Below are 25,515 nucleotides of genomic sequence, written 5' to 3'. Positions count from 1 at the left end.
AGAAATGAGTGCAATGGTGCGATAGTTTGAACATTCTTTAGCACTGCCTTTCTTTGGAATTGGAATGTAAACTGATCTTTTCCAATCCTGTGGCCACTGTTGAGTTTTCCAAATTTGCTGGCAAATTGAGTGTAGCACTTTTACTGCATCGTCTTTTAAGATTTTGAATAGCTCAGCTGGAATACTGTCACCTCCACTAGCTTTGTTGTTGCTCAGCTTTTCTAAGGCCCACTTCACTTCACATTCTAGGATGTCTGGCTCGAGGTCAGTGACCACCTCATTGTGATTATCAGGGACGTTAAGCTCATTCTTGTATAGTTCTTCTGTGTAATTTTTCCACCTCTTCTTAATCTCTTCTGCCTCTGTTAGGTTCCTGCCATTTTGGTCGTTTATCATGCCCATTTTTGCATTAAACGTTCCTTTCATCTCTCCGATTTTCTTGAAAAGATCTCTGGTCCTCCCTATTCTATTGTTTTCTTCTATTACTTTGCACTGTTCATTTAAGAAGACATTCTTATCTCTTCTAGCTATTCTTTGGAATTCTGCATTTAATTGGGCATATCTTTCTTTTTCTCCCTTGCCTTTCGCTTCCCTCCTTTCCTCAGCTATTTGCAAAGCTTCCTCAGACAGCCATTTTGCTTTCTTGCATTTCTTTTTCTTTGGGATGGTTTTGGTTGCTACCTCTTGTACAATGTTGCGAACCTCTGTCCATAGATCTTCAGGCACTCTGTCTATCAGATCTAACTCCTTAAATCTATTTGTCACCTCTACTGTATATTCAACAGGGATATGATTTAATTCATACCTGACTGGCCTAGCGCTTTTCCCTACTTTCTTTAATTTAAGCCTAAACTTTGCAAGGAGAAGCTCATGGTCTGAGCCACAGTCAGCTCCTGGTCTTGTTTTTACTGACTGTATAGAGCTTCTCCATCTTTGGCTGCAGAGCATATAGTCAATCTGATTTCTGTGTTGACCGTCTGGTGATGTCCATGTGTAGAGCCGTCTCTTGGGTTGTTGGAAAAGAGTGTTTGCTATGACCATCGTATTCTCTTGACAAAATTCTATCAGCCTGTGCCCTGCTTCATTTTGTACTCCAAGGCCAAACCTGCCTGTTATTCCGGTTATCTTTTGGCTTCCTACTTTAGCATTCCAATCCCCCATGATGATAAGGACATCATTTTTTGGTGTTAGTTCTATAAGGTGCTGTAGAGCTTCATAGAACCGGTCAATTTCATCCTCTTCAGCACCGGTGGTTGGGGCATAGACTTGGACTACTGTGATATTGAATGGTTTGCCTTGGATTCGAACTGAGATCATTCTGTCATTTTGAGGATTGTATCCCAGTATTGCTTTTCCTACTTTTTTATTGACTATGAAGGCTACTCCATTTCTTCTGAGGGATTCTTGCCCGCAGTAGTATACCTGATGGTCATCTGAATTAAATTCACCCATTCCTGTCCATTTTAGTTCGCTGATACCTAAGATGTCGATGTTTAGTCTTGTCATCTCTTGTTTAACCACGTCCAGCTTTCCTTGATTCATGGATCTTACATTCCAGGTTCCTATGGAGAAAAAATCTTTACAGCATCGGACTTTCCTTTCACCACCAGACATATCCACAGCTGAGTGTCCTTTCGGCTTTGGCCCAGTCGCTTCATTCTTTCTGGCGCTACTAGTACTAGCCCTCTGCTCTTCCCCAGTGGCATATTGGACGCCTTCCGACCTGAGGGGCTCATCTTCCAGCGTCATATCCTTTTGCCTTTTGGTACTGTCCATAGGGTTTTCATGGCAAAGATACTGGAGTGGTTTGCCATTTCCTTCTCCAGTGGATCATGTTTTGTCAGAACTCTCTGCTATGACCTTTCCGTCTTGGGTGGCCCTGCACGGCATAGCTCATAGCTTCATTGAATTACGCAAGCCCCTTCGCCACGACAAGGCAGTAATCCATGAAGGGGATCCAATTAATTACTATGATGTAAAATATAGTAAATTTTAAACAGTGTCTATATAGTAAAAAACAAGCAGAGGTTCATACTATTATTGGCACCATCTTGACTTTTTTTTACTATACTATGCTATAATACACTACACTACACTATACCCTAAGGGCAACATTGCTTTTGTGTGTGTATAGAAACACACATACACATTTATACTGCAATGACACTTAGCAACAGGGCTTAAGTAAAGAAATGTATCCTTGGAAAAATACCAGAGGAGTTTTCATAATAGATTATGATGCATAAATACAAGTCAATTTTGTGGTGAATTAAGGCATTAAAAAAGAAAGTTAACTTTATATTGTGCATTTAGCTCAGCAATTTATTGCAACAAGATGACTAATAATTGTTAGTTTCTTTTTTTTAAAAAAAGCCAACAAGTCAAAATGGGAATTAAAAAATAGTGGTAGCCAAAACAAAAGGAGCATCTGTTGTGAAAGAAAAGGAATTTCTGTTGTCTAATTAAGAAATTAAACTTTCCTAATTATATCTGGTTCTTGACCTCTGTAGTGTATGGGTCATAAGCAAATTATTCCAAGATCCTCTTGTGTTACTGAGGTTGAGTTTTTTTTTCTACAGGCAAGCCAGATTGTGCCGAGTGTCCATTACAAGCCATGTTATACTTAGAATGCTATTAGATAACATAATTCATATCAAGCATTTAATGACATTACAAAGCTCATGACATTACAACCCACTTCATTTCTATTGTTGCCTGTGTAGTAAGGGTAATTGTAAATGTAGTACATTGGCAACCCAATATCAGAAAGAGAATCTAAATAACAGCTGTCAGGGTGGCTTTTGGCCAGATTCACAGAAGTTATAATACTCATTTTAAGTCAATGGGAAGAAATACAGCTCACCTGCTTTCCTCTTGTCCTATCCATCCACAAACCTGTTTTTTTGTTCATCCTTACACCTTCCATAATTAATCTGGAATAATTGATTAGCTCGATTGATTGGCTTATTGTTAGTGATATGTTTCAGAGTTGGCCAACTCCTGGATTCTAAGGCAGAGGGGATTAATTCAAAACCGAGATTCTTGTACCTGAAATGAAAGAAGTGGGGTTAAATCTATTGTATTCCAGTTCTGGTCTTCCATAAAGCTTTCGCTCCAGCACTGTTTCATTTCTCTGGCATCCCAGCAATGTTTGTTAACCTTGGCAATTTTAAGACATGTGGAATTCAATTCCCAGAATTCCCTAGTCATGTCTTTGTATACCAAAGGCTAAATTCCTTTCCCAAAATGAACACTAAGGGTTAATAATTATATAAGAATTTTAAATATTTATTAAAGTAAAAGATAAAGGTTTCCCCTGTCGAGTAATATCTGAATCTAGGAGGCAATGCTCATCTCTGTTTCTTAGCCAAGGAAGCCAGAGTTGTCCAAAGATATTTCTGTGCACACGCAGCCAGTATGACTATGTGCCTAGGCTCACAGAATGCTGTTACCTTCCCACCGAAGTGGTACCTATTTATCTACTCCCATTTGCCTGATTTCAAACTGCTAGGTGGGCAGGAGCTGGGGCAGATAATGGGAGCTCACCCTGTCACATGGTGCTCAGGTCTTGAACTTGGGCTGCTAGCTTTCCAGCTGACAAGCTCAGCGTCTTTAACCAGTGAATCATCGTACCACCAAATATTTATTACCTATAGCAATAATTAGAAGAAAGTTAGAAGAAAACAATGGTGGGGGTTGATTACTGAAGGATTATGATACCAGCTGCTCCTTCCAACCCAAAATCTCATATCAGAATTTATTCTCACAGTCCAGATCCCATTCCATAAAGTAAAACTCCAGTACATAAGAGGCACTGGCCTTACCGACCCTAGCTTGCTGTTCAAATTACCAGCTCCAGTTCTTGAAGGCTGCAACTTTGTTCTTAGTTGGTTTCCAACCAACTCTGCTGAAGACTGCCCACCCATCTCCTGACTAGCTTCTGAGATTCTAATTTGCCCGGCCGGTTACCTGGAGAGATAGGTCAGCTGGTTTTATTTCCATCTTTATAATGTTTGGGCTTCTTAATCTGGAATTTCTTAATCTTGGTGGAGCAGTGGGCTAATGCCTCCTTAAGTAACACCAGCTGCCTGCAATTAGTGCAGGTTCGAGTCCCACCAGGCTCAAGGTTGACTCAGCCTTCCATCCTTCCGAGGTAGGTAAAATGAGGACCCAGGGGCAATAAGCTGACTTTGTAAAAATGCCGCTGGGGGGGGGGGCGAAAGCCCTAATAAGCAGGCATATACATAGAATGAAGGCTATTGCTAAGCACATTGATTAGTGCTTTTTAGATTGTAAGCCGCCCTGAGTCTTCGGAGAAGGGTGGGATATAAATGGGATTAAAAAAAATAATCCATAAATTCTCTACAGCAGCTCTTTTCAACTTGGTGCCCTCCATCTACCTGGATTCAGTTTCTACTGTATATAATTTCCAGTCAACATATTCATACATTTAAAATAAGTGCAGAAATAACACTTGGATGGGAGACCCAAGGAAGTCTGCAGGCTAACCTGGAATGTTTCCCTCCCCTTCCCTCCCCCACACAAAAAAAGAAAAAAAAATCAGAAATCAGTGGCAAATCATACCCATTTTCTTGCCAAGAATGTAATCAGCAGGAGTCAAGCTCAACTTCAGGGAGATTTTTAAAAATAAGAAAATTCTCCCATTATACTTACAAATTTTGTGGACAGATTTTACCTTTATTGATAATGTGGGTATAGGTTAGTTTATAGAACCTGATAGTTAAAATATCAGGTTCTGCCTCCTTAAGTAACACCAGCTGCCTGCAATTAGTGCAGGTTCGATTCCCACCAGGCTCAAGGTTGACTCAGCCTTCCATCCTTCCCAGGTAGGTAAAATGAGGACCCAGATTGTTGGGGGCAATAAGCTGACTTTGTAATAATGCCGCTTGGGGTGTGTGTGAAAGCCCTAATAAGCAGGCATATACATAGAATGAAGGCTACTGCTAAGCTTGTAAGCCGCCCTGAGTCTTCGGAGAAGGGCGGGATATAAATGGAATTTTTAAAAAATATATATAACAGTTTTTGGATTATGGTATACATTTGAAGGCAAATGTCTGTGGAGATTCTCAATCATTCATGTCATAATTGTCTCAAAGATGCTTTTTCAAAAGGCAACTGAACTGTTTTTTTTCTTTCTTCGAGGAAAAAAAACAGTCCAGTTGCCTTTTGAAAAAGTACTTTTGAGACATATCTGAAGGCATTTTTATGCTGAACACTACATATTATTTCCCCATAGTGTTCTGTATTTTTAAATTTCTCATTGTTTTAGATCAGTCCCATACAATACGTGGCCCCAGGCCATATGTAGCCTACCAAGTAGCCTTGGATGGCCCACCAGCTTTTTTCTTTAAATAGCCGATCTACTGCTACTAAAATATATCACTGCTAAGAAGGATCTGCCTTTCACAGATGCTTCTGTCTTCAAGGATACTGCCAAGTGTCTTCAATGCCTCCAGGTCTCAAAGACACTGGCAACGCAATCACCAATGCTGCACCACTAGCTGCAAACAGGTAACAGGCATATAAACTGTTCCTTTGTGACTCCCCCCCCAATTATTTTTAATGTATTAATTAGTCCATTTCCCCTCTATGAATTGTTGTAGATTTCCCTTCTGGTGGACAGGAAGCAAGACCAGGGCTAACACTCTTCAACTCCATCCATAAAAGAACTTATATGAACATTTAGTCCTTTTTTTCACAACACACTTCACAGTTCTTTCCTGGTACATTAATGGTGTTTCCTTGAGCACAATTTGTGGATGAAATTATGAGTTTACGTTTTCCAATTCAGTTGAAATGTTTTCAGTTTCGCCAAAGGCTGAAATTGCACTTGGCATATGTAGAAAGAAAAATCTTCATCAGGGTCCAGTCCAAGCTGGGAATAATCAAAATGGAGACTGCTTTAGAAAGAAGAGCCAGACAGAAAGATGGCTCTGGAAAAACTGACCACATGTAGCAGGGAGTCATGGGTTTTTATACCTTCTGGGGCTCTTGAGGTTGTTTCCTGTTCCTGTTTGAGGCTTTGTATTTCCTGTGTCATGTACTTTGACCTGAGTCTGAGTGTGCCCTTTTGGTATTGGTGGGTTAATCCTATTATGTTTCCTGTCCTTAGAATTGTAGATTTTAGGTTTCTTTGTCTCCCTAATCTCTTGTGTTTCTAGCTGGAAGGCTCCAACCTTCCTGAATGGATTATTGAATTTGCATTTCTAAAACCTGGCCTCTGCCTAGAGGCTGGGGCTGATTTCTGATTTCTTTATGCCATAAGAGTGTGAGTGACACACTTTTACTGGCACAAGATTAAAATTGATCTGGTTAGGGAGACTTGAAAAACAAGCTTTTAAACTTTTAATGCAAAAAGGGGAAGACACTAATAGAGGCAGAAGAAAAAGATCCCTGCAGTGGCTCCCAAAAGGGGAACTTCCAACCCATGGAGATCTAAAAGTTGGGGCAAAAGTTCTGTTAGGTGGAACAGAAATATTCTTTTCCAATATTCTGTGCCAATTCTTTTTAAACGTTGATGCCACTTTGAGCTTTCCAGTCAGGTCTGCACATGCCTCCCAAAATTCTTCACAGCCATGTTTTGCCTCAATATATAACCACTGGCTGCCCATTTTCAAGGGTTGTTTCCTGCCTTAGCTCTTAGTTCAGTGCATCCAGGTTTGTGATGTCCAATTGAGGTTAGCCAGTGTGCATGCCAGGCTATTAATTTTTCCTAAATTGTACACAGTGACCCCAGGACTCCCACTCTGAGTCTACCAGTGCAACATATTCAGGGCTTAGGTTTGGATATCTATTTCCTGCTACCTCCTCAGTGAGAGCATATGAATTGCAAATTGCCTGAGGGGGCCTGGTTCCCTCCCCCTTGGAATTTGCAGGAAGTTGTGCATGCAAAGCTTTAGTGTCACAGAGCAAGAATCAGCCTGGAGTTTTACTGAAGGTAGGCAAAGGGGATAGACTCAGTGAGACTCAGTTTTTGAATGGGGTGTGTGTGTGTGTGTGTGTGTGTGTGTGTGTGTGTGTGCAGCTACTTTTGCAAAACAGGCAATACCAGCATCCTGGACAAATTTTCCCTCCCACCAGACAGAAGTCTAAGGTGTTCAGTACTTGCTGTGCCAACCATTCCCAAATGCCATCCCTCCATGAATCCATTCAATTGCTTAATTACAATACAAATGAGGTAAGAAAGAAAACTGCCCTCCCCCATAGTTTTCTTAGTTGTCTTCTGAGGCTTCACATGGGGACCATTTGTCCCAGGACTCCTTCCTTTCTCTGCAGCTTTCACGGGCATCTGGGTGATGTAGCACTGGGAAGATCTTTCCACTCTGGTTGCATGGTAGCTTTTTAGTGGATGGCTGGATTCAAACCCAATTCTATGGCTCAAATGAATGGAGGCAGCATCTGGGTCGGTGTGCTCTGCTTCCAAAGGTTGCGGTGGTCATCTTTGCAGGGCCGAAAGATGAGTACAAGGTCCCCTCCCCCCTTTCTGGGTGGACTCTCCCAGGAGAGGCTTTGCTGATCAGACAAAGGCATAGAGAACAGAAGATAAGAAATGGAGAAGTAGATGGGGGGGGGCTAGCTTGCAGGAAAAGTTTGAAAAGACATTACTGCAGTTGTTAAAGAAACAGATAAGCAGACAAAATGGGGACCCCACAGATGAGGACAAAAGAGAGGCTGGATTCTGGTAAGAGAACAAAAAATGAAAGGTCTCACTTCTGAAATTGAACATTTGCAACATGTTAAAGATGATTTAAGAACTTCCAACTTGAAAATGCTGGGTAGCTTGAGAATGCTGAAAGCTCCAAGTAATTTTAAAAGCCTAATGTTTTCAGGTGTGCAATTTGCCAGGGGCAGGAGATTCTACCTTTTATATCTGTTTTCAAAATATTTAAACATCATGACATTTTGTCCAGCATTACCAATGCACAATTTAGATAAAAATACCATATTAGAGACTGCAAATGTGGCACCTGGCCCACCAAGTGGCAGGCAGAGGCAGAGGCACGTGATCTGGCCCACTGGATGCACTGGATGGCCAGGCGGCCACCCACCCCAGCCAGCCGTGGTGGGCATGGGCAAGCAAAGATGGATGTGGGCCTGAGCGCCGTAGCCACTAGGCTGGCCCTCCAAGTGATAGGCTGAGGCAGAGGCGTGGGGGAGGCACATGATCCAGCCTACGGGATGCACTGGGCAGCCGGCCACCCAGTTATGGCAGGCATGGGCAAGCAAAGACCGACATAGTGTCTAAGTGCTGCAGCAGCTGGGCCGGCCTTCAAAGTGTCAGGTGGAAGCAGAGGTGCAGGGGGCAATGCACATGATCCAAAATGCCAGAAGAGCCAGGCAGCTGGGCCTGGACACCCCACCCCAGCCATGGCAGGTGTGGGCAAAGATGGACTTTACCACCACGCTGCGGCCCCTGCCGGTTTGGCTCTGCCACATACGCAGCCCCAGCAAACGGGAAGGTTGGGGATATCCCCAAGAGGCATCCAGGACTCTCCTCCCTGCTCCACTTGAGTCCAGCCCCGTAGTTACCCCATGCATGGTTGGGAAGGCACCTGCCCCTAGGATGCCAGGCAGCCACCGTCACTGTCTGGGAGACCCCCAGGCAGCCCAAGAGGGATGGCGAGGCTTCTTCGGTGGACCAGGCACTGGCACCTGCCCCAGTCCTGCCCCCTCTGCCAGAGAGCCCCAGATCCCCACCCAGCCCCCCATAGGCACCCTCCAAAGTGTGCAACATTGAGCCGGCCATGCCCCCTGGCCACGCCAACTCAGTCAGCCATGCCCACCCAGCCACACACTCCGCTTCCCTGAGGGCAACCACAATGCTGACGTGGCCCTCAATGGAATCAAGTTTGACACCCCTACGATATGCACATCAGCTTTGGTCTTGAGCATCTCTGCAGCAGAGTATGGTGCCCCATTGTGGAGCTCATTTGCACATGGGAAAAATGTAGATATCACCGTCAATGAAGCAGTATGCTTAATTTTGTCTCAAAGCTACACCAATTGAGAAAATATATATCCTCTCGCTGGCATTGCCCCACCTAAGATCAGGAGAGAATTTATTTATTTATTTATTTATTTATTCACATTTATATACCGCCCTATTCCCTAAGGACTCAGGGCGGTTTACAGGAAATTAAAAAATCCACCATACAAAAGTTAAAAAACCAAATTAAAAAATATTAAATTGACCCTGTATACTTAAAACCCCAATTAAAATTTCTCCTCAGCCTGGGCCCGAGAGCTCAAAGAGCCAGGTCTTCAGGCCCCGGCGGAATGATCGGAGGTCGGGGGCAGTCCTCAGCTCCACCGGCAGCTGGTTCCAGAGGGCAGGCGCTCCCACTGAGAAGGCCCTATCCCTGGGTGTCACCCGCCGGCAATCTCTCACCGGCGGCACCCTGAGCAGACCCTCCCTGTGGGAGCGCACTGGGCGAAGGGCGTTTGATGCCGGCAGCAGGTGTTCCCTCAAATAGCCCGGACCCAGGCCATGTAGGGCTTTATAGGTAATAACCAGCACCTTGAATTTCACCCGGAGGGCAACCGGAAGCCAATGCAGCTCACGGAGTAGAGGTGTTACATGGGAGTATCGGGAGACCCCCATTACCACTCGCGCGGCCGCATTCTGCACCAGTTGAAGCCTCCGAGTGGTCTTCAAGGGCAGCCCCATGTAGAGAGCGTTACAGTAGTCCAGACGGGAGGTAACAAGCGCATGAGTAACTGTGCGTAGGGCGTCTCGGTCCAGATAGGGACGCAACTGGCGCACCAGGCGAACCTGTGCAAAAGCCCCCCTGGTCACGGCTCCTATGTGGTCTTCAAAATTGAGCCGTGAGTCCAGGAGGACGCCCAAGTTGCGAGCCCTATCAACGGGGGGTAACACCTCACCCCCCATCGTTAGAGGTGGAATAAGTTGGTTAACCCGAGATGCCGATATGCACAGCCACTCAGTCTTGGCGGGATTGAGACGAAGCCTGTTTCTCCCCATCCAGACCTGAACCGCCTCCAGGCACCGGGACATCACGGAGAGGGCATCGCTGGGTTGGTTCGGGGTGGAAAGAAAAAGTTGGGTATCATCAGCGTACTGGTGATACCCCACCCCGAAACCACGAATGATCTCGCCCAGCGGCTTCATATAGATGTTGAACAGGAGAGGCGAGAGGACCGACCCCTGAGGAACTCCACAAATGAGAGACCTCGGGGCGGATCTCTGCCCTCCTGTCAACACCGACTGCGAGCGGCCCTGGAGGTAGGAGGAGAACCACCGTAGAACGGTGCCTCCCACTCCCAACCCCCTGAGACGCCGCAGCAGGATACCATGGTCGATGGTATCGAAAGCCGCTGAGAGATCTAATAGGACCAGGACAGAGGAGCAACCCCTGTCCCTAGCCCTCCAGAGATCATTCACCAGCGCGACCAATGCCGTCTCCGTGCTGTGTCCGGGCCTGAAGCCCGATTGGTACGGGTCCAGATAATCAGTTTCCTCCAGGAACAGAGGGAGCTGATGCGCCACCACACTCTCAACAACCTTCGCCAGAAAGCGAAGGTTGGAGACTGGACGATAGTTGTTTAAAACAGCCGGGTCCAAAGCAGGCTTCTTGAGAAGGGGCCTCACCACCGCCTCCTTCAAGGCGGCAGGGAAGACACCCTCCTTCAAAGAAGCAGTTATTACTGCATGGAACCAGCCTCGTGTTCCCTCCCGAGCCGCATAAGCTAGCCAGGAGGGGCACGGATCCAACAAACAGGTGGTGGTGCTCAGTCTCCCCATGATCCTGTCCACATCATCAGGGGAAACAGGGTCGAACTCAGTCCAGATAACATGCTCAAGACCGCCTGATTCCTCCACGTCAGACTCTGCCCAGTCAGAGTCCAGACCGGTCCGGATCCGAGCGATTTTGTCCGCCAGATGATGACTAAACTCCTCGGCTCGTCCCTGCAAGGGATCCTCTCTCACCTCCTGGTTAAGGAGGGAGCGAGTCACCCTAAACAGGGCGGCCGGGCGATTATCTGCGGACGCGATAAGGGCGGCAAAGTAGTTAGACTTCGCCGTCCTTATCGCCGCAAGATAAGACCTTATAAAGGTTCTTAACTGCAATCGGTCGGATTCGGATCGGCTGGATCTCCAACCGCTCTCTAGACCTCGTCTCCGACGCTTCATCTCCCGGAGCTCCACAGAGAACCATGGGGCCCAACGGGATCTGCGCCGGGTCAGAGGTCGCATGGGTACAACGCAGTCAATTGCCCTGGTGGCAGCCGTTTCCCAGGCCTCCACCAGAGCATCGACTGGGCTGTGGGTAAGGGTGATAGGTATAGGCCCAAGCGCCCTCTGGAACCGATCCGGGTCCATTAGGCGCCTGGGGCGGAACCACCTGGACGGTAGAAGTAGCAGCAGATGCCAAGAGAACTAAGCAAGAGAACGATCCTCAACAACCTCTGAATGGACATGTGTCTCAAACCCGCCAACTCAAATCTAGGAACAGCTTTATGGCAAGGACAAATATTTTTGAGTGTATACAAGAACAAAATTAAATTAAAAGATGGAGGAAGGAGACCATTATGCAAGGAATAACATTAAAGGAGGATATGGCTAAAGGATCTGACCTTCCTTATACTACTTGGAGGACTCTGAATAGGTTGAGAGTTGGAGTGCCTAAATGTAAAACCAATTTCCTTAGGTGGAGGCTCTTAGCAGATAACACTGTTAAGTCGTGGACTCTTGGGTGCAGGAATGATGACACGAGGCTGAGTACAGGATAACTCATACTTTATTCTTGCTAGAACTGTACTGAAACTTGGGCTGCAACCAGCCACAATATATAGTCTAGCCCCTAGGCGGCAGCCAATAGGTTTGAACCCACTCTTGCTGCCTGGGGCTAGCCAATTGCAGGACCGGAGACAGCTATTCTGGGTTGCTGGAGAGCCATTAGCTGCTCAAGCAATGCACGTGGGGTATCACCACAAGCCCAGTACATGTAACAAGCACGATATGTGAATGTGGAGAGACACTGAGCCTGGCCCATCTGCTGGGATTTTGGCTACTATCACAAACATGTACTGATAATGACTTAATTTTGGCAATGACAAAGCCAAGAAGGTGGCTGTCAGAATCCAGTTATATTTCATTTCTATCTATCTTCTCTGATTTAAAACCAATCCTTACTATCTCCTGGATTCTGCCATACTAAAAAAAAGGGGGGGAGGGTGTATGCATGGGGATTTTACTACTTTCACTTCCTGTACTCTTTTGTTGATTCACTTCGGGTCTGCTAACCCTAACAATGTGGCCATGGAAGTAGTAGAAGAAGCATTCTTGAAAAATTAGTATTACTAATCTCAGAATGCAGAAACAAGGGCTGAATCTTGGAAACTTATGGAAGTCAGATGGAACTGGGATAATTTATGTGGTAAAACAGTATTAAAGAAAATTAGCAAAACAAATTTACAAATACAAGAATTAGGGAGAATATTTTTATCATTCTAGTTCAGGGGTGTCAAACTCGCAATATCACATGATGTGTCGCGACTTTTTTTTGCCATTGCCGGCAATGAGGTGGGCGCGGTTTCACTCTGATGCACCCCGCAGGCTGGCAGTTTGATACCCCTGTTCTGGTTGAACTAAACATTTATTATTGAATTTTTCAGAGAAACCAAAACCATTCAAAATTCATAGTAGATTTCTTGGTGATGTCTACTGAAAATGTCACAGACAATTACAACAGCAGCTGGATAGTTTTCTTGCCAATACAAATACTTTCACATTATGTGAATCTCACAGGAGTACTCTGGTTGCAAAATGTGTTCCAAAATTAAAGTGTTTAATTCCAGTTAAAGTGGAAACTGTTTTATATATTCTTCCTTTCCTGAAACCTAAATGGTTTGATCTCTTCATAAGTATTATTGACATTGTTTTGGTTTGGTTCCTTTCCAAAATATTGGTAGCCTTTTCAAAATAACATTTAACTAAATTTCTTTGTAACTGAATGGGGAGGGGGGGGCTGTCTGCATATTCGCTTGCCGTTTAAAACATTCAATGTAACGTTATATTTTTTCCTATAATTTCCACACAGACATGGAGATTGAATTCAGGCAATGTCTTGCTAATTGTTGCTTTTGTTTAAAAGAATAGAAGCATAACTTTGGCTACACAAAATATGAGCAGCATGTTGTTTATCAGACAGGGCTTGTGTGTATGGTCCTGATTCTAATTTATCATTGAGCTTTGGAATTTAATATTCTTTTTAGGAGTTACAGAATAAGTGATAGATCTGCTCAGTTCATTACTGATTGCAATATTGCAGAATTTCTTTTAGCAGATTGCAGTCTGATGTACAAACATGATCTTATGGTAATTTAAAAATTAATGAATTTGTTGCAGCATAAACATTGTGGATTATAATTGCTTTTATATAATATTTTAAGTTTTATCTTAACTAGGCAGTACGTTCCATTTACATTACTGTTGAAATGGAAACAGAAATAAACAGTATGGTCCTACAAAAAAGAAACATAGGAGGTGCAGACATTTTTTTTTTTGATGTGGAGTTGGGTTTAACACAGGCATTCTTATAAGGGTGAGCAGATTAAGAGCCTTTGTTTAATTCACAAATAATAGAAATGAATTGTTTGATGAATCCCTCCTCATGTTTACATGATAAAATGGATCTTTGTGGTTTTTTTTACTCAGAAACTAAGCACTCTTTCCATCACATCATGTTACACAGAGTGCAAGATTCCTTCACTGTCATTTAGGTTGCCATTTCTAATGTCAAATTTATTATTTTCTTTTCTTATTTTGTTATTTCAAACATGGCCAGATTGTTCGGTGTACAGTACTGATAATTCAATGCATCCTGTCCTGCTTGTTGCTAAAGTGACATGCAGCCTTTTTTTTTACTTGAAGTCCTGAAAGTGAGTTGTGGCCACTGCCATAATTTCCAATAATAATGGTCACTATGGTTGGGAAATTGTGGAGCATTAAAGAACATCAGATTCAAGAAAGTGACCATATAACATTGTGTCCTGAAGTTCCTACGTTCAGCCTCCCTATTCTCTTGTTAAATATATAGCATAATTGATAAGAGTTAAAATGTGACTTTATCAGGAAAGATTAGATGGAACTAGATATCCTTTGGCATAAGGCAGTGTTTGCTAAATTAAGTGTTAATTAGTCCGATGACTGACAATTAAGATTTTATAAGTATGGTGGTTTTTGTTTTTTTTAATCCCATTTATATCCCGCCCTTCTCCGAAGATTCAGGGCGGCTTACAATTTTAAGCACAAACCAATGTGCTTAGCAATAGCCTTCATTCTATGTATATGCCTGCTTATTAGGGCTTTCCCCCCCCAAGCGGCATTATTACAAAGTCAGCTTATTGCCCCCAACAATCTGGGTCCTCATTTTACTACCTCGGAAGGATGGAAGGCTGAGTCAACCTTGAGCCTGGTGGGATGCGAACCTGCACTAATTGCAGGCGGCTGGTGTTACTTAAGGAGGCATTAGCCTACTCCTCCACCAAGGCTCTTCTTGGTTACTTGGTTAATTGTTTTTAATTGTCTTTGCTGTTCATTTAATAAACTCTTGAGATTAATAGTTGGCAAATATACCTAGATTACAAAGCAAAAGCCAAAAATCCCAAACTCTCCAAGTTTTATCTTGTGTAGTTCAGTTTGTCCTGAACTGAATATGTCTCACACTGTTGTCATTATATGTCAAACATATCCCCCTATACTCATATTCATATTTAGTCTGTTGCATAATATGTTTAATTTTTGCCATGCTTATCATTTTCTCCTTTAGCAAAAACATATATTAATAAATTATATAGGGAAAAGAGTTGAACATGTATAGACTCTTACCTGTCCACACAGCAAAATTGGATCCTAGTTTATTCAGACTTAATGCACTGCAATGCTTAACTACTTTGATAGCCTTAATTTCTGCCAATGGTGGATATTATCCCATTTCTAGAGTAATTTAATCTGTGTTCTCTCAGTCATAAAGTTGTACAAGGTGTCATGTAGGATGCTGAGAACTCTGGAACCAGATCACTACATGCCTCAGAAACACAGTGATTATAAGGTTTCAAACAGTTTTCAAATTAATAATGACTAAACTGACTTTAAAAACAAATGCTATCTTTCTAAAGAACTGTGGAATGTGCATATTGATAGTTTGAAGTTCTTGATAAATGCTTTCTCTTTTCCTCTATTCACATAGTAACAGTAGGGACGCCCTGTGGATTTTACTCCACTGCTGACTATATGGGGCGGTGCTCATGTCTGTTTCAAGGCCATTGAGCCAGTGCTGTCTGAAGACATTTTTGTGTTCAGTTGGCTACCATGGTGTTATGGAGTACCGTTACCTTCCAATCAAAGTGGTACTTATATCTACTTGCATTTGTATGCTTTCGAACTGTTAGGTTGACAGGAGCTGGGGCAAGGATGGGAGATCACCCCGTTGCATGGAGTTCAGATCTCAAACCATGGATGCTGGCTTTCCAGCCGACACACCCAGCATCTTAACCGCTGAGCCACTGCAGTGCCCCTATTCACATAGAGGAACTGCTCTTTTCCAGTAGAAATTGGTCATGTTTTTGCTTGCTGAAAATAGTTTAATGGGATGGCGGGGATGGGACTAATATGTTTCCTGAAAAACATTACAGCAAACATACTGCTACCAATTTCTTTATTTCTTCTTCCTTTTTGCTGTATTCTACACGTCAGGTAGTGAATTCTGTTCTCTGAGAGATATAGAATAAACTAGGTTATATTCTACTGTTAGGTACTTAATCCTTCCTCTAGAATTAAAGTTTGAGTTTTTGTTCTTGTTATTTGACGCATCTAGAATTTCATATGGAGAACTTTAGGTGATTCAATTTCTTAAATTAAAAAAATAATAAAATAAAATCATGCTGAAAAGTTTTAATGTATTTATTGATTGATTGAGTGATTTCAATTTAATCAACTTATATACAGGTAATCCCCGAGTTACAAGCGTTCACTTAACACTTGTTTGAAGTTACATGATGAGTGCCCCCTAGTGCTTTCAAGCAAGTCCCGAAGTTACGAATGTTGCAGCACCATGCTAGTCATTTGCCCTTACGAGCGACCACAGTGGCTCAGCAACATTCACCCTATTCCCCCCCACTCCTCACAACTGCTTCTCCCTCCCTTCCTGCCGTGCCGGACTCACTTACCTTGCAAAAATCCTTTCTGCCGTGGTTTCTTTCCCTTTGAGGGAGAGGAGAGTCGGCTTGGAAATGTTTTTCACGCCGAGAATGGAGGTTTCTGGAGTCTGTGATCTCGTGTGAGTGTTTGAAGTTGCGCCAAATCACGGACCTCAGAAACTTTCATTCTCTAAGTGAAAGGTGCCTGTCTCCTGCTCTTTCCCCTAACTGCTATCTGCCTGATGGAAGTCTTGAAGCCTTCAACTGAGGGAGAAGGCCAGGCCCCTCGCACCTGCGTCCAGCCCGCCTGAGCTCACTGCACCTGTGGAGAAAGTGACCCCGTTGTCCCCGGACCCTTGGAGCCCTCTTCTAAGTGGCCTGGAATGGAGGTCGAGGGAGGCTTCTTCATGCCTCCGGATGTTGGATTCAACGCTTGGAGGACTGCTCCAAGCTGCTGGCGCCTAGAACGGAGCTCCAGAGGCATGCGAAAGCCCCCCCATCTCTGTTCCTGGCACAAATGGCTAGGAAAACCCCTCTGAGGCTTGGATCAGGCCCTTGGAAGTTCTGTTCCATTCGGCAGCAGCTTGGAGCAGTCCTCTGACGGCTGGATCCAACCTTCAGAGGCATGCAGAAGCCCCCTCAACCTCCCTTCCTGGTGCAAACACCTAGGACAGGGGTAAGCAACCTCGGCTCTTTTATGACTCATGGACTTCAACTCCCAGAATTCCTTAGTCAGCTGACTCAGGAATTCTGGGAGTTGAAGTCCATGAGTCATAGAGCCGAGGTTGCCTACCCGTCACCTAGGAAAATGGCTTGGATCAGGTCCTTGGAAGCTCCGTTCTGGGCAGCAGCAACTTGGAGCAGTCCTCCGACGGCTGGATCCAACCTCTAGAGGCATGCAGAAACTCCGTTTTGGGGACGGCGGCAGAGTGGCTCCAGAGTTGGGGGGAAGCAGGAGGCAGCACCACAAACAGCATGAGAATTCAGGCACCCATTCTCTGCGAAAGAGCACCAGTGCCGGAACTCGTGCGATATTAGGGCATCCAGGGGCTTCCATCGACTCTGCTGTCCCTCAAAAGCAGGAACTGCGACAGAAAGGAGACGGATTTTTTCAAGGTGAGTCCCGTGCGGAGGGGGAAGCATGAGGTATCTTAGTGGGTCAGGGAGGCCTTGGGGGTCTGTTCCATCATTAGGCCCCCCATGGCCTTCCCCACTCTCAGATATCTCATGTGCATTTAATGAGCCACGTGCGTTTCAACGAGCAAGGGAGTAATTTGAGATACGAGATTCACTCTATGAGTTTTCGAGTTACGAGTGGAATGTGCAGGCTCCATTACACTCGTAACTTGAGGACTATTTGTTCTGTTTTCCTGTTCACTGAATCCTCAATGTGTCTTGTGGCTTAAAAAAAAGAACAGAAATGCAAAGTGCAATGAAAGAGAAAAGCAAGACAATCAAAAGCACAAATTCTAAAATCATGTGCATGGTCAAAAATAGATAGCCTAATTGTTCTTCTCTAGGACAAGAGAATGGGAGTGATAAGCAGGAGATAAGCAAGCTTCTGAAAACAGGAGCATCTTCAGAGGAGTTCTCAAAAGAGGCTTGGATGGTTCATAATGTGAAATAGTCTGCTTGGCCTCCTATTAAGAACTACATAAAATGTCCAACTGTGCAGACATATGCAAGTGATAAACAAGATAGCTGTTGTACTGGGCAGACTGTAAGTGATCTCCATCTCTGACTACAAATGATGTGAATTTGGTACTTCTCTTAAACTGGTGCACTCTCATCTTACAAGATTGAGGGAGCTAAGAGCTGAACTGTGATGAGGAAGCAAGCCTCAGTTCTCAGACCCAAGAGGACTGTGATGAGCTGTGCATTCTCACTGAGTGAGCTGCCAAGTGTCCAATAAGTCTGAAACACGGAGAAAAAATGCCTAGGATTTGAAGGCTTTGATTTCTTTGTAGCATGGTGGACAAACTTTCCATATAATTATGGCTTCATTCTTAATATCTGAGAATTTTCTGCCAAATAAGCCAGTTGTGCATAACAGATTAACAAGCTACATTAGTGATCAGGTTAACATCATGGCAATATCCATAAATTATTGTGTTCTACTAATAATAATATTAAGTTTATATCATGCTTTTCCTCTGAGAACTGAAGATGGTTTGCATAGGAGCCTCTTGTTGTTATAGAATCCACATCTATTACGTTTACTTTGGGCTGAGAGTTTCTGATTGGCCCAGATCCAGTGAGATCCATGGATCTGAACTTGGTGCCCTTGGATTCTTTCCAGCTTCCTAAACAAATTTACATACCAGCTTTGTTTGTTGTGTTTAACTGGTAAATGCTTACACTTATTACAATGTTATGTAAAGATTGTTCCTATGTTATCAAATCCTTTACCCCTTATAATGTATATAATCTTGAGAAAATTATACCGTTGGCAAAACATTTCTAGAGATAAGTTAAATTAACACGAAAATATTGTTGTATTGGGGACTTGTGTTATTTTTTTCTACACATTTTGGATAGTTGATGTAAAATGTTACATTAAATTTTTAATTCTGTATGAGCTGACAGAGATTGCTTCAGGATTTTACGTTCCCTTTCACCCCATGCCTCAAAATAACATTGATTCCTAGACACCTCTGCTTTTTGGAAAACAAAGAAAAAAAAAGAGGTTTATCATCTTTTTCAAAATTAAACTCCACTGCGTTTTCAGTTGGTTGGTTTTGATCACATAAATTAGAAGTGACTTGTTGCAGCTGAGTGATTGTAATGGGAGAAGGCATTTTCCAGACTTCATATGTGATGTTTTTTTCCCCCTGTCCCAGGACACCCCACTTGAAAACTGATAAGACTGCACATGTGTTTGAGGTCTGGAATGTCTATTGCCTAAGATGACACGTTGGCAATTAGTAAATAATTTATATCTCTGTTTTTCAGCATACTTAAACTAGAAATTCTACCATGAAACCATGCTGAACTTGAGATCAGGTAGAAGTCTTAAGGCCTCCTTTGAAAGGTTCCGTTCCCTTCTCTTTAAATGTCAGATATACACAAGCATTATTAAGCTTCTCACTCATTTTCTTACTGGATTTTAATTTGGTTTGGAGAAGAATATTTTTCCCAGTTTTTTCCTGCTGCTATTCCCGCCAGAGCTTCCCTGCGTCATTTACTTACTTATAGGAGAAATTATAAGAATAATTTTGAAATGTGATGATATTTCTGCATCTCTTGTTACAGGAAAACTGTTCCATATGGGTTGGCTAATTACAGAGGAAATTTCCGGGTCAAAAGGTCCACAGAGCTGCTCCACAAGAGCTTGCATTCATCAGAAAGATCTCCATCACGCTGCTCTTGCACAGATCTACGTGACAAATTGTGCATGCAGTTTTGCACATGGAGTGTCCAATGGTAAGATACCTTGATATTTTGAAGAAATAACACATGGCTTAGGAGAATGAAAAGAGGTTTCCAACTCTCGCCCCTTAATATTAGAAACCTGATTTATTCAAGGAAAGTAATTAAGAGACAAATTGATGTTTTCAAATACTGTATTAGAGACTGAGGCTTTTTATTTCATCATTTTTTTATATTGAAAAAGATATCACAATGACAAATACTAGATAATTTAAAAGCAGTTATTAAAATTCATTTTTATTTATTAAACAGATTGATAACGATAACAACAACAATAAAATAATAATAATAATAATAATAATAATAATAATAATAATAATAATAATAATAATAATAATAATAATAATAATAATAATAATAATAATAATAATAAAAGTTGGAAGGGACTTTGGAGGTCAGCTAGTTCAACCCCCTGCTCAGGCAGGAAACCCTATACCATTTCAGACAAATGGCTGTCCAGTCTCTTCTTAAAAACTTCCAGTGTTGGAGCATTCACAACTTCTGGAGGCAGGTTGTTCCACTGATTAATTGTTCTAACTGTCAGGAAATTTCTCCTTAGTTCTAGGTTGCTTCTCTCCTTGATTAGTTTCCATCCATTGCTTCTTGTCCGGCCTTCAAGTGCTTTGGAGAATAGGTTGACTCCTTTTTTTGTGTGTGTGGCATATCATGTCACCCCAGTCCCCTAATCATCTTTGTTGCTCTTCTCTGTACTCTTTCTAGAGTCTCAACATCTAATTATGTAGCCACCCAACTCACACTGACTTCACTGTAGCAAAAGTGTCACACAAATATATGTAAATGCATCTGTTAAACACTGGAAAACATGGAAAGGTATACCCTTTCCCTTCAAAACACAAGTTTTATTCCTACAGAGCTAGTTATATCAGAAATGTCTTTCTGATGCAGAAATTGTGAGTTGTGGTGGTGTGGGGCACGAAGGGAGGCTCAGCCAATCTCAATGTATACATGGTTGTACTTTGACAATAAAGGTTCATTCGTATTGTTCAGAATTATTCAATTGCAGTGTTTGTCTGAATACAGTACCTTCCCATCTATTTGGGATGGGAAAGCACTAGTTGTGCTGGGGGAACATAGGTGATCATGAAAATTCCCATACGTGCTACAGCTGCATGGCATAGCATCATGGAAGTAGCTCCCACATGGATGAATTCCCACATAAGAAGGGCTTAGGTGGATTTTAAATAGCTGCAACAGATCTGTCTGTTGATGGTATTGGGGATGTGTCAGATTGGTTTGGAAGTTGATGTTGGAAGACTCAGTTTAAATAATCACATTGATTTAGTTTGAAACAATAGAAACATGTATGTTCCTGTGTAAAAATCCACTGACTTTTCAAATTGATTGGAGAGATAGATCAATTATCTGAAAGGCTGATTGAAGCAAATCAAAGTTTTGGGTTGAAATTTCACCCTTCCCTAATGCTTATTGCCTTTGAGAGTGATTTGGAACCTTTTTTTTTGTTGAGAAGATGCTGAGTAAACAGCAGAGTTGAAGATATAGTATGAGCTTTTCAGAGCATCTGGCTGGCACTGTTGAAAGTGGAGAGAGGAAGTAGCTGATCTTGATCTGATCCTGTGTAGAAACCTTGATGTTCTTAAAGGTTTTGTCATTAGTGAAAGTTTTTGCATTTTTTGATAGTTCTGATCAACTGAACCCACGTAGATTCTTCTTTATCCTCCAATTTGGATCTTTCATTTTTTTGAAAACTTATTTTAAGAGCAACATACAGATTCTTAAAATTATTTAGGTTTGTAGACAAAATTGTTGGAACCTTGAGATTTTTCTTTCCGTTACAAGTTGCCCTGAGCAGAGTATATTAAAAAGGCTGAATATCCATATTTCAGCTAAGACCAGGCAAGCCTAGCAGATAATCATAGCTGAATTTATTGAGTATAGAAAAATTAAAAGAATATAATGATATTTCTGTATGATGTAGTACAGTGAAAAGAACAATGAGATTATCCTGTTGGCTACTTTGGTGAAATAAGGTTGAGTGATAAGCATCGTTCAATATAAAATACTTTTGGTTCATGTTTCTGGCTCAGATCATTTCCCTTTATTCAGCAGCAAATGATCAGGCAGGAAAAGAAAAAAAGAGAAGGAGAGAGCAGGAAAATGAGAAAATGGGCTGGTGGTAAGAGAGAGCTGGAAGACAAGAAGAGAGAAAATGTCATCTATTCTTAGATTAGATAATACTTGCTTAATCCAGCACCCTTGAAAAAAAGAACACATAAGACAGCAACTCTATCTCTATCTCTATAGCTATACCTATAGCTGTTGTTGTTAGCTGCGAAGTCGTGTCTGACCCATCGCGACCCCATGGACAATGTTCCTCCAGGCCTTCATGTCATCTACCATCTTCTGGAGTCCATTTAAGCTCATGCCTACTGCTTCAGTGACTCCATCCAGCCACCTCATTCTCTGTCGCCCCCTTCTTCTCTTGCCCTCAATCTTTCCCAGCATTAGGCTCTTCTCCAGTGATTCCTTCCTTTTCATTAGATGGCCAAAGTTTTTGAGTTTCAATTTCAGGATCTGGCCTTCTAAAGAGCAGTCAGGGTTGATTTCCTCTAGGACTGACCAGTTTGATCGCCTTACAGTCCAAGGGACTCGCAGGACTCTTCTCCAGCACCATAGTTCAAAGGCCTCAATTCTTTGGTGCTCAGCCTTTCTTATGGTCCAACTTTCACTGCCATACATTGCAACTGGGAAGACCATAGCCTTGACTATACGCACTTTTGTTCACAGGGTGATGTCTCTGCTTTTTAGTGTGTTGTCTAGATTTGCCATGGCTTTCCTTCCCAGGAGCAAGCGTCTTTTAATTTCTTGGCTACAGTCCCCATCTGTAGTGATCTTGGAGCCCAGGAAAATAAAATCTGTCACTACCTCCATTTCTTCCCCATCTACTTGCCAGGAATTGAGAGGGCCGGATGCCATGATCTTGGTTTTCTTAATGTTAAGTTGCAACCCAGGTTTTGCACTCTCCTTCTTCACCCGCAACAAGAGGCTCTTTAATTCTTCTTCATTTACTGCCATTAGAGTGGTATCATCTGCATATCTTAGGTTGTTGATATTTCTCTCGGCAATCTTAATTCCAACTTTTGATTCATCTAGCCCTGCCTTTCTCATGATGTGCTCTGCATATAAGTTAAATAGGCAGGGTGACAGTATACAGCCTTGCCGGACTCCTTTCCCAATTTTGAACCAATCAGTGGTTCCGTGTCCAGTTCTCACTGTTGCTTCTTGGCCCGCATATAGGTTTCTCAAGAGACAAATAAGATGGTCCAGTATGCCCATCTCTTTAAGAACTTGCCACAGTTTGTTATGATCCACACAATCAAATGCTTTAGCATAGTCAATGAAGCAGAAGTAGATGTTTTTCTGGAACTCCCTAGCTTTCTCCATGATCCAGCGTATGTTGGCAATTTGATCTCTAGTTCCTCTGCCTCTTCAAAATCCTGCCTGTACTTCTGGTAGTTCTTGATCCACATACTGCTGGAGTCTAGCTTGTAGGATTTTAAGCATAACTTTACTAGCATGAGAAATGAGTGCAATGGTGCGATAGTTTGAACATTCTTTGGCACTGCCTTTCTTTGGAATTGGAATGTAAACAGATCTTTTCCAGTCCTGTGGCCACTGTTGAGTTTTCCAAATTTGCTGGCAAATTGAGTGTAGCATTTTTATTGCATCGTCTTTTAAGATTTTGAATAGCTCAGCTGGAATACTGTCACCTCCACTAGCTTTGTTGTTGCTCAGCTTTTCTGAGGCCCACTTCACTTCACATTCTAGGATGTCTGGCTCGAGGTCAGTGACCACCTCATCGTGATTATCAGGGACGTTAAGCTCATTCTTGTATAGTTCTGTGTAATTTTGCCACCTCTTCTTAATCTCTTCTGCCTCTGTTAGGTCCCTGCCATTTTGGTCCGTTATCATGCCCATTTTTGCATGAAACGTTCCCTTCATCTCTCCAATTTTCTTGAAAAGATCTCTAGTCCTCCCTATTCTATTGTTTTCTTCTATTTCTTTGAACTGTTCATTTAAGAAGGCATTCTTATCTCTTCTAGCTATTCTCTGGAATTCTGCATTCAATTGGGCGTATCTTTCTTTTTCTCCCTTGCCTTTCACTTCCCTCCTTTCCTCAGCTATTTGCAAAGGTTCCTCAGACAGCCATTTTGCTTTCTTGCACTTCTTTTTCTTTGGGATGGTTTTAGTTACTACCTCTTGTACAATGTTGAGAACCTCTGTCCATAGTTCTTCAGGCACTCTGTCTATCAGATCTAATTCCTTAAATCTATTTGTCACCTCTACTGTATATTCAACAGGGATATGCTTTTCCCTACTTTCTTCAGTTTAAGCCTAAACTTTGCAATGAGAAGCTCATGGTCTGAGCCACAGTCAGCTCCTGGTCCTATGTTTACTGACTGTATAGAGCTTCTCCATCTTTGGTTGCAGAGCACATAGTCAATCTGATTTCTGTGTTGATTGTCTGATGATGTCCATGTGTACAGCCATCTCTTGGGTTGTTGGAAAAGAGTGTTTGCTATGACCATCGTATTCTCTTGACAAAATTCAATCAGCCTCTGCCTTGCTTCATTTTGTACTCCAAGGCCAAACTTGTCTGTTATTCCGGGTATCTTTTGCCTTCCTTCTTTAGCATTCCAATCATTTTTGATGTTAGTTCTATAAGGTGCTGTAGGGCTTCATAGAACCAGTCAATTTCATCCTCTTCAGCACTGGTGGTTGGGGCATAGACCTGGACTGCTGTGATATTGAATGGTTTGCCTTGGATTCGAACTGAGATCATTCTGTCATTTTGGGATTGTATCCCAGTATTGCTTTTCCTACTCTTTTATTGACTATGAAGGCTACTCCATTTCTTCTGAGGGATTCTTGCCCGCAGTAGTATACCTGATGCTCATCTGAATTAAATTCACCCATTCCTGTCCATTTTAGTTTGCTGATTCTTAAAATTTTGATGTTCAGTCTTGTCATGTCTTGTTTGACCACATCCAGCTTTCCTTGATTCATGGATCCTACATTCTAGGTTCCTTTGTAGAAAAAACCTTTATAGCATTGGACTTTCCTTTCACCACCAGATACATCCACAGCTGAGTGTCCTTTCGGCTTTGGCCCAGTCGCTTCATTCTTTCTGGCGCTACTAGTACTAGCCCTCTGCTCTTCCCCAGTAGCATATTGGACGCCTTCCGACCTGAGGGGCTCATCTTCCAGCGTCATATCATTTTGCCTTTTGGTACTGTCCATAGGGTTTTCATGGCAAAGATACTGGAGTGGGTTGCCATTTCCTTCTCCAGTGGATCACGTTTTGTCAGAACTCTCGGCTATGACCTGTCCGTCTTGGGTGGCCCTGCACGGCATAGCTCATAGCTTCATTGAATTATGCAAGCCCCTTCGCCACGACAAGGCAGTAACCCATGAAGGGGATATATATAGCTATATCTAAACAAATCTTCTCATCACCAGCAATCATCTGAAGCAAATGAATCACCCAGCAGGAACAGTTCTCCTTCAAGAAGAAAAACGTGCTCTTACCCAGTAACTTGGAAGAATTCCTCTGGCTTGAACTGGAGAGGTATGATCTATGTTAATTATGAGCATGTGTGGTAATGTGAGGAATCAGGAGATGAAATTATGAATCATTTAATGATGCATCTTTTTGTTGCTTTAAGAGTTACATTCAGAAAGATGCTTTGCTCCCTTTCTGAAGTACCATTCTGAGATTTGTTCAGCTCTGCAATAGTATTTGTTCAGCCCTATATCCAACCAACATTGTATATTAAAAGAGCAGTGTCTCCATTTTGAGGAATAAAATAACTGCTATCTTGTGCATAGGCATCTGGGAGTAAGCCCTATTGTTGGATTTTTTTT

The 25,515-nt window shown here is 42.6% G+C and overlaps 1 protein-coding gene across 1 annotated transcript in view; it reads left to right on the top strand.

The window, feature by feature from the left end:
* EDN3 (endothelin 3) overlaps nt 1–25,186 on the top strand; it is a gene marked incomplete at both ends in the record, with an annotated part of 47,618 nt that extends 22,432 nt beyond the window's left edge. The window contains 2 exons of the mRNA XM_081322382.1: nt 19,435–19,605; nt 25,111–25,186. Of these exons, the coding sequence (XP_081178508.1) occupies nt 19,435–19,605; nt 25,111–25,186 (247 nt within the window). The remainder of the gene's footprint in view (nt 1–19,434; nt 19,606–25,110) is intronic.
* Between the last annotated feature and the right edge of the window lie 329 nt (nt 25,187–25,515).

Source organism: Vipera berus (genome assembly GCF_964194415.1).
Source record: "Vipera berus genome assembly, chromosome: 3".
Taxonomy (NCBI): Eukaryota; Metazoa; Chordata; class Lepidosauria; order Squamata; family Viperidae; genus Vipera; species Vipera berus.
This window is presented reverse-complemented; position numbering and strand designations above follow the sequence as displayed.